At 44.0% G+C, this 12,203-nt stretch overlaps 1 protein-coding gene across 2 annotated transcripts in view; it reads left to right on the top strand.

Annotated features, from left to right (window-relative positions):
• LOC111144774 (chromosome unknown C10orf128 homolog) overlaps window positions 1–4,814 on the top strand; it is a 34,715-nt gene extending 29,901 nt beyond the window's left edge. For both annotated transcript variants that reach the window (XM_022499221.1, XM_022499220.1), the window contains exon 6: window positions 3,597–4,814. In XM_022499221.1, the coding sequence (XP_022354929.1) occupies window positions 3,597–3,621 (25 nt within the window). In that variant the 3' untranslated portion in view covers window positions 3,622–4,814. The remainder of the gene's footprint in view (window positions 1–3,596) is intronic.
• The last annotated feature ends 7,389 nt before the right edge of the window (window positions 4,815–12,203 follow it).

The raw sequence follows: 12,203 nt of genomic DNA, 5'->3' as shown, positions 1-12,203 counted from the left end.
TCCCCTTTTCTCTTTCTCTTACTTGTTGAGTATCATGATTGTGGATTTCAACATATTATAATTCATTGCCATCGTAGATCTTTGTGATGCTCAAATTGTCCCCATTTTGTCCAGTACCATCACTTCTTGGTGGTTTTTGAGCATTTCCTAGATTTTTTTTTCCTTCTTCTTCATTTCCTGGACTTCTGACTCAACACAGTATCCTGGGCTCACCTTGAACTGACTGCTCAGACCTGGTCACCCACGTACCTACCTGGCTTGCTTGCTTGCTTGCTTGCTTTCTCCCTTTTTCCTTCCTTCCTTCCTTCCCTTCTCTCTCCCTCCCTCCCTTCCTTCCTTCCTTCCTTCCCTCCACTCTTTCTTTCTTCCTATCTTTCTTTCTTTCTCTCTCTTTCTTTCTCCCCTTTTCCTTCCTTCCTTCCTTCCTTCCTTCCTTCCTTCTTCTCTCTCTCTCTCTTTATCTTTCTTTCTTTCTTTGATATGGAATAGCTATTACAAGCCAAGATGTGGGCACAATGTGTTCATGGCTGCTGACACATGACCCTCTCAACGGACAGAGTCAGGATATGTATGTTTAAACCACAAACTCATAAGGATCTATTTAAGTTTTCCTCACTCTGTATTTCTGTTTTTTCACCTCCAAAGTGAAAACCCTGTTCCATATAAATATTTTTGCTCTTTTGCTCTATCCTCTAATAGTAAACAAAATAATTCCACAATCACAACACTCTACAACCACAAACTTGCTTAGTAACTTGAAGATTTCTTCACAGTTCCTTTTCTTCTTAGAATTTAGCCTTCTCTCTGTACCGAGTATTATACTCATACTGAACTAATTATTTTCTCTGTGTGGTTATGCTATCAATTGGATATGGGGTTTGTTTCCTTTTATATGCTATTTTAATGTTTCTGTTCTTAATTCTTTCAATTTAATTCTACTTTTTTGAGTTTGTAAAACATACATATAGTTCAAAGATAAAAACATATGTAAACAGGTGAACTCAGAGAAGTCTCCCTCCCAAACATGTCCGCTCTGTCCTGTCCCCACCCACTGCGTGGAGGTAACTATTTTCAAGTCTTGGCTTTATCTTCCCACATTCTTTTTAAAAAAATATATTTAATTAAAATTATATATAGAAAATGTCCTTAAAATTTAAAAAAATGTTTACATACATACATACATTTTTTTCTAGCTCTTGTAAGGGTTTATTTTTTCTTTGGATCTCTGATCCATTTAATATATATTGTGGTGTGTAGGATGACACACGGATCCAATTTTATCTTTTTCCCAAATGGCAATCTATTTCAGTACCATTATTGGAAATATTATTTTCCCCAGTTTTATCTGCAATCTTTATTGTGTTCTAGATTTCCGTGTGTACTTGGGGTAATCTTAGACTTTATATTATTGTTCATGGTATTTGCGAGTATTCACATGCTGGGACCACGCTCTTACTCATACGGGTTCCATGGTTCGCTCCGCCATCTGGCGCGCTCCCATTGTGTGTCCTATTCAGGGCACATTCTTGCTGTTCTCTTCTAGCTATTCTTGGGTATTTGTTTTTCCATATGACCTTCAGAACCAGTTCAATCTATCCATGGAACAAACACCTCCATATTTTTGTTGGGGTTGCATTACGTTCATGTATGAGACTGAAGATGATTGACTTCTTTACAGTGTCCTTCATGGAAAGGTGAATCTTTCTGCAAGTCTGTGTTTATGTATCTGAAGAGAGTTTTCAGCCTTTACTTTATGGGTTTTTCACATTCTTGTTAAGTTTATTCCTAAATATTTTTCTGTTTCTGTTGCTTTTGTGAATGGAGTCTCCCGTTATGTCTCCTACTGGGTCATTGCTTGCTTATGGATTGTATTTGTATGTTAATGTTATAGTGACAGCCTTACTGAATACTTTCATTGTATGTGTGTTCTTCTTGATTTCCCTGAGTTTTCATAATATTATGTCATCTGTCAAATTGTAGATTCTCTTTCCCAGTTCTTATGCCTCTAATTGTTTCCTCCTCTCTGACTGCATTGACTAAAACCACCAATATTAAATAATAGTGGAAACAGTGCAGATACAGTCTCCCAAAGTCTCTTTCTCTTTCTCTTGATACCCAGCCCAGGTCTGCAGCCTGATTCACCTGCTGGTCCTGTCGGTAGCTACTATTCCAGCCTCTGTCCAACTTACCTTTCTTGTACATTGTGCCTATCTCTCTAGGGGCTGGTGACACATCTGTACATAGAGGAATGACTGCCCTGTCAGAGAACAAATTCCTCCATGGAGAAGCTCACAGGTGCCCCTTCCCCAGCTCAGGGCCATTAGGAGAAGAAGGAGGCTGCCTTCTTGGTTTTCCCATCCTCTATAGACATCAGCATTCAAGAGCAAATGCTGCATAGATCCAGCCACTTTGGATCTTCTTCTTAACAATATCCAAAAGGGCCCTTTGAGCTCAGAACTTGTTAAAGATGTTAGAAGGGATGAACTTTCTGTTGAGCCCCTGGACCTCTAGACCATCCAACTTAAACTCTGATTTTTGGACTCAACACATTTTAAAGGAGAAGCACAAAAAACTCTCTTGGAACCCCTTTAGACTTCTCTGTCACCATCCTTGCTTGTTTCCAACTTGCTTATCTTCCATGTTGCCTCTGCTGCCGTCAAGCTCTGTAACCCTGACCTCAATGTTTGTCCTTGGTCCTCTACACGTAGGGTGGGTAGGTACTGTCTCTTTATGGCCTTTGGCTTGGCTTATCTCATTGCTGTTTCTCTCTGCCCCATCTTTCTAATGTTGTTGTCCTTTCTCCCATGTTAGATATCAAGACATTGAGACAACATGCACAGTCGAATGGCATAAACAAGTATACAATATTCACTGTAAACACAAATATGCCATTCTGTTAAAATTATGACTGTTACAGGAAATAGCAGTGAATGTTGGTGTGAATTCAGTCTCTGTGCATGAGGGTGTGGGTGAGGTCTTTAGTTGAAAGTGGCCATAGCAGTGGGTCTGTGCCCTACTTTCAGCCTGAGCTCTACTATATTGGGGTCCAGTTTGGTGACCTCATAGTTTCCTATGTGTTCCTAATTTTATGTAGATATAGAGATAGAGATAGATCTGCTATGTGTGGACAAGTCTCACGCTCTATAACAGCACAAGTTCAGACTTGAATGTATAAGTTTCTAATTATATTTGCACAGGTCTATCTAGCTGGTTCCTTGTAGCATCTTCCCAGATTGGTGCAATCTCTTCAAGTACATAAAGTGGCATTTTCCAGCAGATATGCCTTTTAACCTTGGGGAATGACTTCTTCCCTTTTGCCACCAAAGTGGGTGAAGTTTTGTGGCTCGAGGTTTGGCAGGCAGAAAACAACCTCTCAGTTGAGCTCTATCTGAAAATCTCCCCCTTTTACCTAGAAGCCACTGGTCTTCACGTACTTTCTATGTTGCACAAGGAAATGTCTCACCTTGCTAAGATATGCTGATGAATTCTTTCATAGCTACTTAATTGTGTGTGTTGCATAAGCTGCTTATGCCATAATTAGTGAGAGCATAATCACTCCATCAATAGGTCTTCCTGATGGTTCTCTTCCTTTCCAGAGATGAACGAGTGATTGAGCTCTAAATGAGTGGCCTCTTCAGGAAAGGTTGGGCAGTCTGGACAGTTTCAATCTCAGGGATGTCATGAACTTGAGCTTCCAAAGCTGGTGATGGACCTTCATGTGGACCTCAATGCCCAGGCCAAGTAACAGATGGAATAGAGTCTACAGTATTTCTGTCCTAAAGGAAAATATCAATTCTCTTCCATGAGAAGTGGACTCAACAGAGGGAGGCATGAGCACTTTACCCAGCAGTAAGGAAGGATGGAAGCCAATAATCCACACTGTCTATCCTGGTCCTCCTTGGTGGAGTTGTTCATGATTCTATGATAGCATTGTGTCCATATCAATGGAACCTACCCAGAGCAAATGGCTCATGGAAATGGGGACCAAAGTCAAGACATAGCCTGCTTAACACCACCACTTATCAACAGGTAAGCATCATTTTTCTAGAACTGATGGCCTCACCTTTTCAGTTGCCATAAGAATCCCCCATGTGACTATTCAGGATCCTTGAGACATGAAGACTATGAGGTAGTCTCTGGTCTGAAGAATGAAAGACTGACCTTCCACAGGAAAGAATGGAGGACTGGGCCAGAGTGAGAGGAAGGGGTCTGAATGGCCACAGAATGGCCTACAGCTTTGCAGCTCTGCACAAGATGAAGCCAACAAAGGATTAAATGAAAAAGCCAATGGTGTGCCTTGTAGGGACCCACACAGATGTAAGGGATTATTGTTACATTTAGAACATTATTTTGTGGTTATTAGTACAAATGTGAATGGCTTTTGCCTAGAGGACATGATCGACAGAGGCTTAGGAAATGTCCATCTTTTTATTATTGCCATCAACTAAAGGCTGTGTGGCACAGGCCTCGTTAACATTTCTCTCCCCCATACTCTTAACCCTGTATTTCTGGGGCTGCATTCTTGAATACTCTTTGCCTTTCCAGTTCAGCAGAAATCCAGGTGGTTGCGTGGGCTGGTTCTCCTCGGATTGGGTTCTTCTCCTTGTGCGTGATGAAAGATGAGCAATATTTCAAAACACAGTGCTGTGTTATAATAATTTGCCCGGATTCCCCGGGCATCTTTTATCTGACTTGATAACAACGTAGTTCATTAGCAGCCTTTGTTAGCTGATAACCTAAAGCGGTAACCCGATACTCATAAGCAATTTTTTGTGTGTAAGATAGAATAAACCATCTTGTAAGATATCTGTTAATTGATTTGCTTCTTTTAGCAGCATTTTAATTAAGACTTCTTGTTCATGAATGGCAGAGACACTTACAACCTGAAGGTGAATGCTTCAGGATTCTCAGTAATCATTTTTTATAAGCACAACAAAACCATGGGGTCCTCTCCTCCATCCCACACCATGACGTATTTTCCTAGCATCATTCCTGGGCTCCCCTTTTTTTTTCGCCCCACACAGGGTTTCCTGGGTGAAGAACAGAGAAGTATGCTGAAGGCCAGTGCTCTCTCCTTGGGTTATAAAGGCTGACATACCATGGGAGTCAGTACGGGACTCTTTGTAATGGGTCCTCTTGGCTTCCACCCCAAATTCAAGCTCAGTGGCTTCCGTCTGTGGCAGTTCTACTGGGAGTTCTCTGACTTCCCTTCTTGACAGCCCTTCTCCCTGGTAGCAGTTCGTGGGGATGGACGTTCCAATGGGCAAGAGCTCTAGGAAGTGTTTGAAAGCAGCCACAAGAAATCATTGTGTGTGCAAGTGCAATGTCAAGAGTGAGGCCATTCTGATGGCCTCACCCAGTGGTTTGGGAGTGTGGTAGCAGAGGCCAAGGGTTAGGGGAAACTCCTGCCTTCCCAGCCCAATAGGCCCTGGGACCCCCAGAACACATGCCAGTCCTGCACAGTCCACCTTGCCTCTAGCAGAGAGGTGAGGGGAGGACCAATGACACTCAAACACTAGAGGGTGAACCTTCCCTACATGGGGAGAGCAGGCTGAAGATAGCAGCAACCAGCCAGGATCTCTGGGCACAGCTGTGCTTTGATGCCTCCAAAACTCAGCACTCAGAGGAGGAGAAGGTGAGATGGGAGAGGGTTATCTGGCCAGATCAACAAATTAAAAAAAAAAATGCATCAATCTCTATGTCTATAAATTAAAAATATACTAACATTGAACCTATAAATTAAAATCAGTACATAAAAAGCAAATGCATATGTGTATATATATTCTCTTATGTGTGTTTTTAAAGTATACATATCATAGAATTTTAAGATATAAGGGGATTTGAATAAGTTAACAAATGGTATTCCTTTTCATCATCCAAGTTTGGAAATAGCTGACAATCGACAAACAAGCCGATGGAGAATAAAATATGAGGGTTATTGTGACTTTCAAATGAGTCATGACATGTCAGTATCACTCTGCTGTCCCAAGCATGCTGCTCGGCAGCCTTGCCCCAATCCGAGAGGTGAGTGTGGCTTGGGCTGTGGTGCTGGGCAGCAAGGTTGCAGAGGGTGGATGTGTTGGGATGGGGCTTAGAGGCAAAGATGTCAAGAGTTACTGATGGGTAGATGTGATTGAGTCAGCTCCTGCTGACTGGTTCTTTTCCCTCCAAGTCATTTGTCAATATCTCAGACTTGTCAGATAAACTAATCAAACTTCAAAGGATATGATATTTCACATGTACATTATCATTGGATGACAGATGGTTGGCCCATCTCTACACCGAATGTGGGAAGTTGTTCAGGCCTCATTCATCCCAGCCTCACTTATCAGCATATTTTGGGTCTGAGTGTTCATGGTTCTGGAGTTTCCACTGACATGATTTTTCTCATCATTTGTGATCCTCTCTCTGTGCAGTTTAGGGACGTAAGAGATTACATAGGCTCTGTAGCCAAATGCTGCTTTGTGAGATGGACACATCATTTAACCTTTCTATGCCTCAGTTTCCCTATCTGTAAAAATGGGCTAATAGTTGTACTTACCTAATAGGATCTTTGTTAGCATTAAATGATGTAACGCAGATAACAAAGCTCTTAGAAGACTGACATGTAGTTGGCACTCAGCAAACATGCTTGGTCACCTTTTACTCCATTCTAAAATTCAGAAGTAGGATTAAGGAAGTCTTCATTTTTAGACATTCATTTCTTTATAGATATGTTTGAATCAAGTTTTATTTTAGAACAGTTTTAGGTTTTCCTTAAAGTTGTGAGGGTACTTCAGAGAGCTCCTTTATGCCCTGCTCCCAGCTTCTTTATTATCAATATCTTACATTAGTATGGCTTAAGTGTCAGAGCTAGCAAGCCAATTTGATTACCTAAAGTCCTTATTTTATTTGTATCTTCTTAGTTTTTACCCACTGTCCCTTTTCTCACCCATCCGGGGTGCGACATGACATTTAGTCATCATGCTTCCTTACGCTCGTCTTGGTTGTGATGGTCTCTCAGACTTGCCTGGACAGTTTTGAGGAGCCCTGGTCAGTATCACTGTGTATCACTGGTCGGTATCACTGTGTATCAGTATTGTGTAGACTGTTCCTCAGCTCATAGTTTGATGTTTTTCTCATGAAGGTAAATTTCTTGTAGGCTAATTTGAACATAAAATTGATTATAATCATACAAATAAACCAAGTGTACACTAATGTTTATCATTGTTTATATAAATTAAGTTAGGCAGTTCGCTGACAAATCTCACTTAAGTCTAATCTGGTAGGCTCGGTAAAAAGGAAAACTTTCTTTATAAAATAAATCAAAGCAGGTGTTAGTGTGGGGCTGCTCAGGTTAGCCTCCCACAACCACTGTGCCCCTTGGCTCTGCAGTAGAGACCACGAGAGTACTTCAGCCTCTGCTTGGGGCAACTGTGGATCTGACTCCACTGTCCTCTCTTACCCAAGAAAAGATAAGCCTACCTTTGCTCCTTCTGTGGACAGGCAGGAACCCTCAGGAGTGTGGCCTAAGCTCTCCAGGGAAATGGCTCAGAGCTGCCCGTTAAGTCTTCCTAGCAAAAACAAAAACCCACCAAGAAGCCTTATAATGTGGTTCTGATTTTTCATCCTTTCCTGCGTTTAAATCAGAAGGTGGTTCTTTTTACTGGCGACAAATTGTGAGTCCAGCACAACTGCTGACCAAAAAGGGATTAAAACAATGTCTAAGATTTACCCCCAATGTGCTCTGATGGGGCATTTACAGCAGGCAGCAAGGGCTCTGCTCTCTGCCCCCAGTAGACTCACTCCAAGAAGAGATGTCATGTGGCCTCAGTCACGTCATCCAGAAGGTGCTACCTGTTGCTACTGTAGATGACCCTCATTTCCCTCCGTCAACCTTCTAGACGGAGTCAGTTTGGGTTGATGACTCCTACCCCACCCCCCCCATCAGGACTTGACCTGGGATCAAATTACCAAGGATTGAAATTATGCCTTTTATGCTTACTGACCCCAATGAAATATTTTAAAAAATTTTAAATGCTAGTCCAAAAATATTTTTTAGCTTGGAAATTTTAAATACTTTGAAAAATAACTCTTGAGAGATTCTGAAGCTGAATATGACTGAGTAGGGTATCATTCTAGCCCTCCTACCAAAACAATGATAAATTTAGTACAAAATACAATAGGACAATGATTTGAAGTACTGATGAGCCTCTCAAAGCAGGTATAAGCCAGAGGGAAATTGACTCCTAAAGAAGACACTTTGGTGAGCTCACATTTATTTGGCCCTACCCCTGAGGACATGTACAGTTTACATTGTACACAGGGCAATGAGTGTGAAGAAAGTGGTTCTCTTACTGTGCCTGGAAGACAGAGTGGGGCTCACAACAGTCATAGGGGCTAGATGTTTTGGGGAACAATTCTAGAAAGAAAGCAGTCTTAGAGGGGGAAACCCAAAATTTGCTTTAGAATTCCCCTAAATCCTTGACTAACTTCTGAACTGGGCATGCACACAATGAAATTTAAAGGGGCTAAATGGGAAATGATAGTGCAAAGGCTAAAAATTGCTGAGCAGAGGTTTCAGCAGTTGCTGTGCCGTTGAGAGACATTTCAAAGTCCAGATTCTGACAGATCAGAGGGGCGTGGTGTGATGGTTTGTTTCACATGCCAACTTGGCTGGGCCACAGTGTCTGGGTATAAAGGTAAACATTATTCTGGCTGTTTCCGCCAGGGTGTTTTGGATGAGATTAACATTTAAATGGGTGGACTTGGTAAAAAGCAGATTGCTCTCCATGGTGTGGGTGGGCCTCACCCAATCTGTTGAAAGTCTAAATGGAGCAAGAGACTGTTCTCCCCTCAGCAAGAGGGTACTTTGCCAGCAGACAGTCTTCAGACCTGAACTGCTACATTGGATGTTCCCTGGTCTCTAGCCTGCTAGCCCATCCTGAAGATTTGGACTCACCAGCATTCATAATTGATGAGCCAATTACAAAAAAATAAAACTCTTTATATACATATTCTTTTGGCACAGATGTGAGAATTTTTCTAAGGCAGATAGAAATTTTACTCTTAAAACCATATTGTGCCTGTGGCATGTCCAGCATGAAAACAGTCTGAGTAATAGTATTACGCATAATGGTTTTATCCCTGGGTGATTGACCTTGTTGTTGGAATGGAAGCCTCTTCTTCTCTGCCCATTTTGTCCAAGTTTTGGCTCCAAAGCCAGGCTGCCCTTGGAGAGAATGAGAGAGAGAAGAAGGGCTTCTGCCAACCTGAAGGGGTGGCCTCGGGTGATCTTGGCCAAGAAAGTTCTTAGGTAGGAAAGGGGACAGAGTGACATGTGAGATTGCTGTAGCAGGAAGGAATGTAGAATGGTAGAAAGAAGTTCAGGGGGCCAGGACTGACCCAGGCCTGGGTGAGATGGAGGGTGGGGGTGCTGTGAGGGCAGCTGCAGACAAGGCATGAGTCAGACTGAGGAGGACCTGTGGGTATCAGGAAAGGTGGAATAAGAAGGAGGTCAAGGTGATGCTCATTCTCTTCTCTGACTTGGGAGTAGCTGACTTAGAGAGGGCTGTTCCTCTCATTAGTTGGTGGAGCTGATAGGGGACAGGTCTTAAATCCATATGGGCGCCTCTAGGAGTGAGAGCAACCACAGAATCCACACACTCTCAGCTCTTCATGTGGCCGTGGATCTGGCCTCACCCTGGAAGGAGGATCAAAGTCATAGAGGACCGCATGGACGTTTTTGTGCACTGAATTGTGTGGATGCCTTCCCTTGCCTCCCCTTGTAAGTCCTGGTTGAGGGGGCTGACTCTACTTCCCCAGAGAAGGGCAGGGGAGAAGAGCAGGACAGCAGGAAGGGGATTTGCTCTGGAAGACAGAGAAGATTTTCCATGGGTGAAACTTTTTAGAGAGGACACAATGTCTAAAAACAAATTTTCTGAAGTTTTGCCACGAAAAACCTCTGATGTCCTATAAAGAAAGATGGGATGAAACAGATAAAGGGGATTAAGAGCGCACTTATCTCGACAAGCCCTGAGAAATGTATGGAAGTGTCGCATCATTATACTGTACACCAGAAACCAATATAACACTGTATGTCGATTACACTTGAATTAAAAAAAAAGAAGAAGAAAAGGGAAGAAGGATGCTAGCCAGGATGGGCAGGACCTGGCTTAGGGTGGGGTCGTCACCCCCTTTCAGTGGCTTCCTACATGAAGGTGGTAATGACTCACCTGGGTGAGGGAAGGGACAGTGAGGAAGGGGAGGAGGGACAGACAGAGGTGGCTCACACCTGGAGCCTGCAAGTTGGGCTGGTTGCTCTCTCAGACCCCACCTGGGCCTCAAAGGGGACCCCTCCACTGTCTCCCCAGTTCTGAGTGGGATGCCTGAGTCTGTGTTCTAAGAGGAATGAGGGCAAACAACCAAAGGTCACATTTCAGGCCAAGGCCAAGAGAGAAAACTTCAGTGTGGTGTCACTTCTAAGCCTCAGCTGTTGTTCATGAGATCAGCGAGGCACTTTGTCTCCCAAAGGGAAATGTCTCTTTAAATTAATGATAATTTATAATATGTGCTTAGCGCTTGCCTGGCACAATTTTAACGCAGCGTTGTAAGGCTGCCTTAGCCTTTACAGGGTGGAAATGATGCCAAGTCCAAGGCTCACACCAGCGTCGTTAAGGGCTCAGGTGCCCAGGAGTGGAGGACTGTGGAGACCTTGAGCTGGGGCTGGGGCCAGGGTTGGGGAGGGGGCCAGGCCCGTGTCCAGAGGGGCAGGGTGGACCATGGGGAGGACCCGGGGAGGACGCCAGGGCACTGATGACAGACAGCCTGGCTTGCCGTCATGGGGAAAGCCTGCGCTCTGCAGATGGATGTGGGCCCTGGTTCAGACGTCTGCTTGGCAGCTCCGCGGCTATTTGACCTTGGGCAAGTCAGACTGGAAAACGGGAGCGGGGTGGTGGCTGGGTGGTCGCGGCGGCAGCGGCAGCGGTGTCTCCTCCAGGACCACCATAAAGAGTAAATGACAGAATGAAATGCCCTGCTCTGTGCCTGGCACACACTTGGCAATAGATCGCCGACGCTTTTCTGGTTGATGACCTTCGGCCGGAGAAGACAGAAATCTGGGTGGAACTTCCCTTCCTCCTCTGGGCAACTGGAACGGGCTAATTCGGGTCTCAACGTGCCTGAAGCCCATCACACCCAACTTTCCCAGCCTGCGTCTGTGTTCCAGGCCCTGCTCCCTTGGGCAGCCCCCTGGGGCTAGAGGGGCCCCTGCCCTCCCCCAGGCTGGTCCGGGGAGCCTCCCAGCCTGCAGGCTTTCTTCCTTGTAGCTGCTTGCCCAGCTGGCTTTGATCAGGCTCGCACTGAACCACATTTCTGTCTTCATTTGTCCCTGTTTATGTTTCCTTGCAAACAAATGTCATGTCTTTCCCACGGGGCTTCTCTCTAGCCAGTTTGTTTTAACCCTGTGCAGACAGGGGCAGCGTCTGGCTCTTCATCCCAGTCCTGTTGGCTGCACCCACTGAGCCAAATCCTGCCTGGGACCCAGAGGCTGGTGCTGTCCCCGGACCCCAGGATGGGCCCACTGGCCCTGCTGTGGAGAATCCGAGGGATGGATGGGTAGCAGGCGTGGCATTTTGCAAAATCTTGCTTGTGGGTCTATATTTTATTTTATTTTTATTTCGTGAGTATGTAAATAAAAGTAAAAGTAAACAATTGCTTGTTTTATGACATGTTTATTGCACAGAAATTAGAAAATAAACAAAAGGATAGGGGAACCCTCTTTCCAAATACAAATGTTACTCACATTTTGGCATGTGTGATTCCCAACCTTACACATGTGTGAGCCAGGAGATAATATGTAGACTGTGTTTTACCTAACGAGTATTCTATGGTATATTTTTTTACTTCCTACACTGTGAACATATTCTGCTTTCTTCATGAATGGCATTGTATTTCTTCATTTAGTTGTCCCATAATTTATTTAACCCAGGGAATCTCTAACTTTGTTAGGCATCCAAAGCAATCACAGCGAGGTCTTATTTACACACAGGTTGCTGGCCCGCACTGGAGCCAAGCCCAAGAATCTGTAGTTCTAACAAATTCCCAGATGGAAGCTGATACCACCCAATCAGGTTAGCCCAACTCCTGGCTTGGGACACAGGTCCCTTTGGAGCTTATGCGTGTAAATGACACTGCGGTAAAAAAGGACTAGCAACCTCTCGGGC

This window comes from Enhydra lutris, unplaced genomic scaffold (genome assembly GCF_002288905.1).
Source record: "Enhydra lutris kenyoni isolate GAN:26980312 unplaced genomic scaffold, ASM228890v2 scaffoldscaffold12, whole genome shotgun sequence".
NCBI classification, from domain to species: Eukaryota; Metazoa; Chordata; class Mammalia; order Carnivora; family Mustelidae; genus Enhydra; species Enhydra lutris.
Note: the sequence above shows the minus strand (reverse complement) of the source record. Positions and strands in the feature narration are given on the sequence as shown.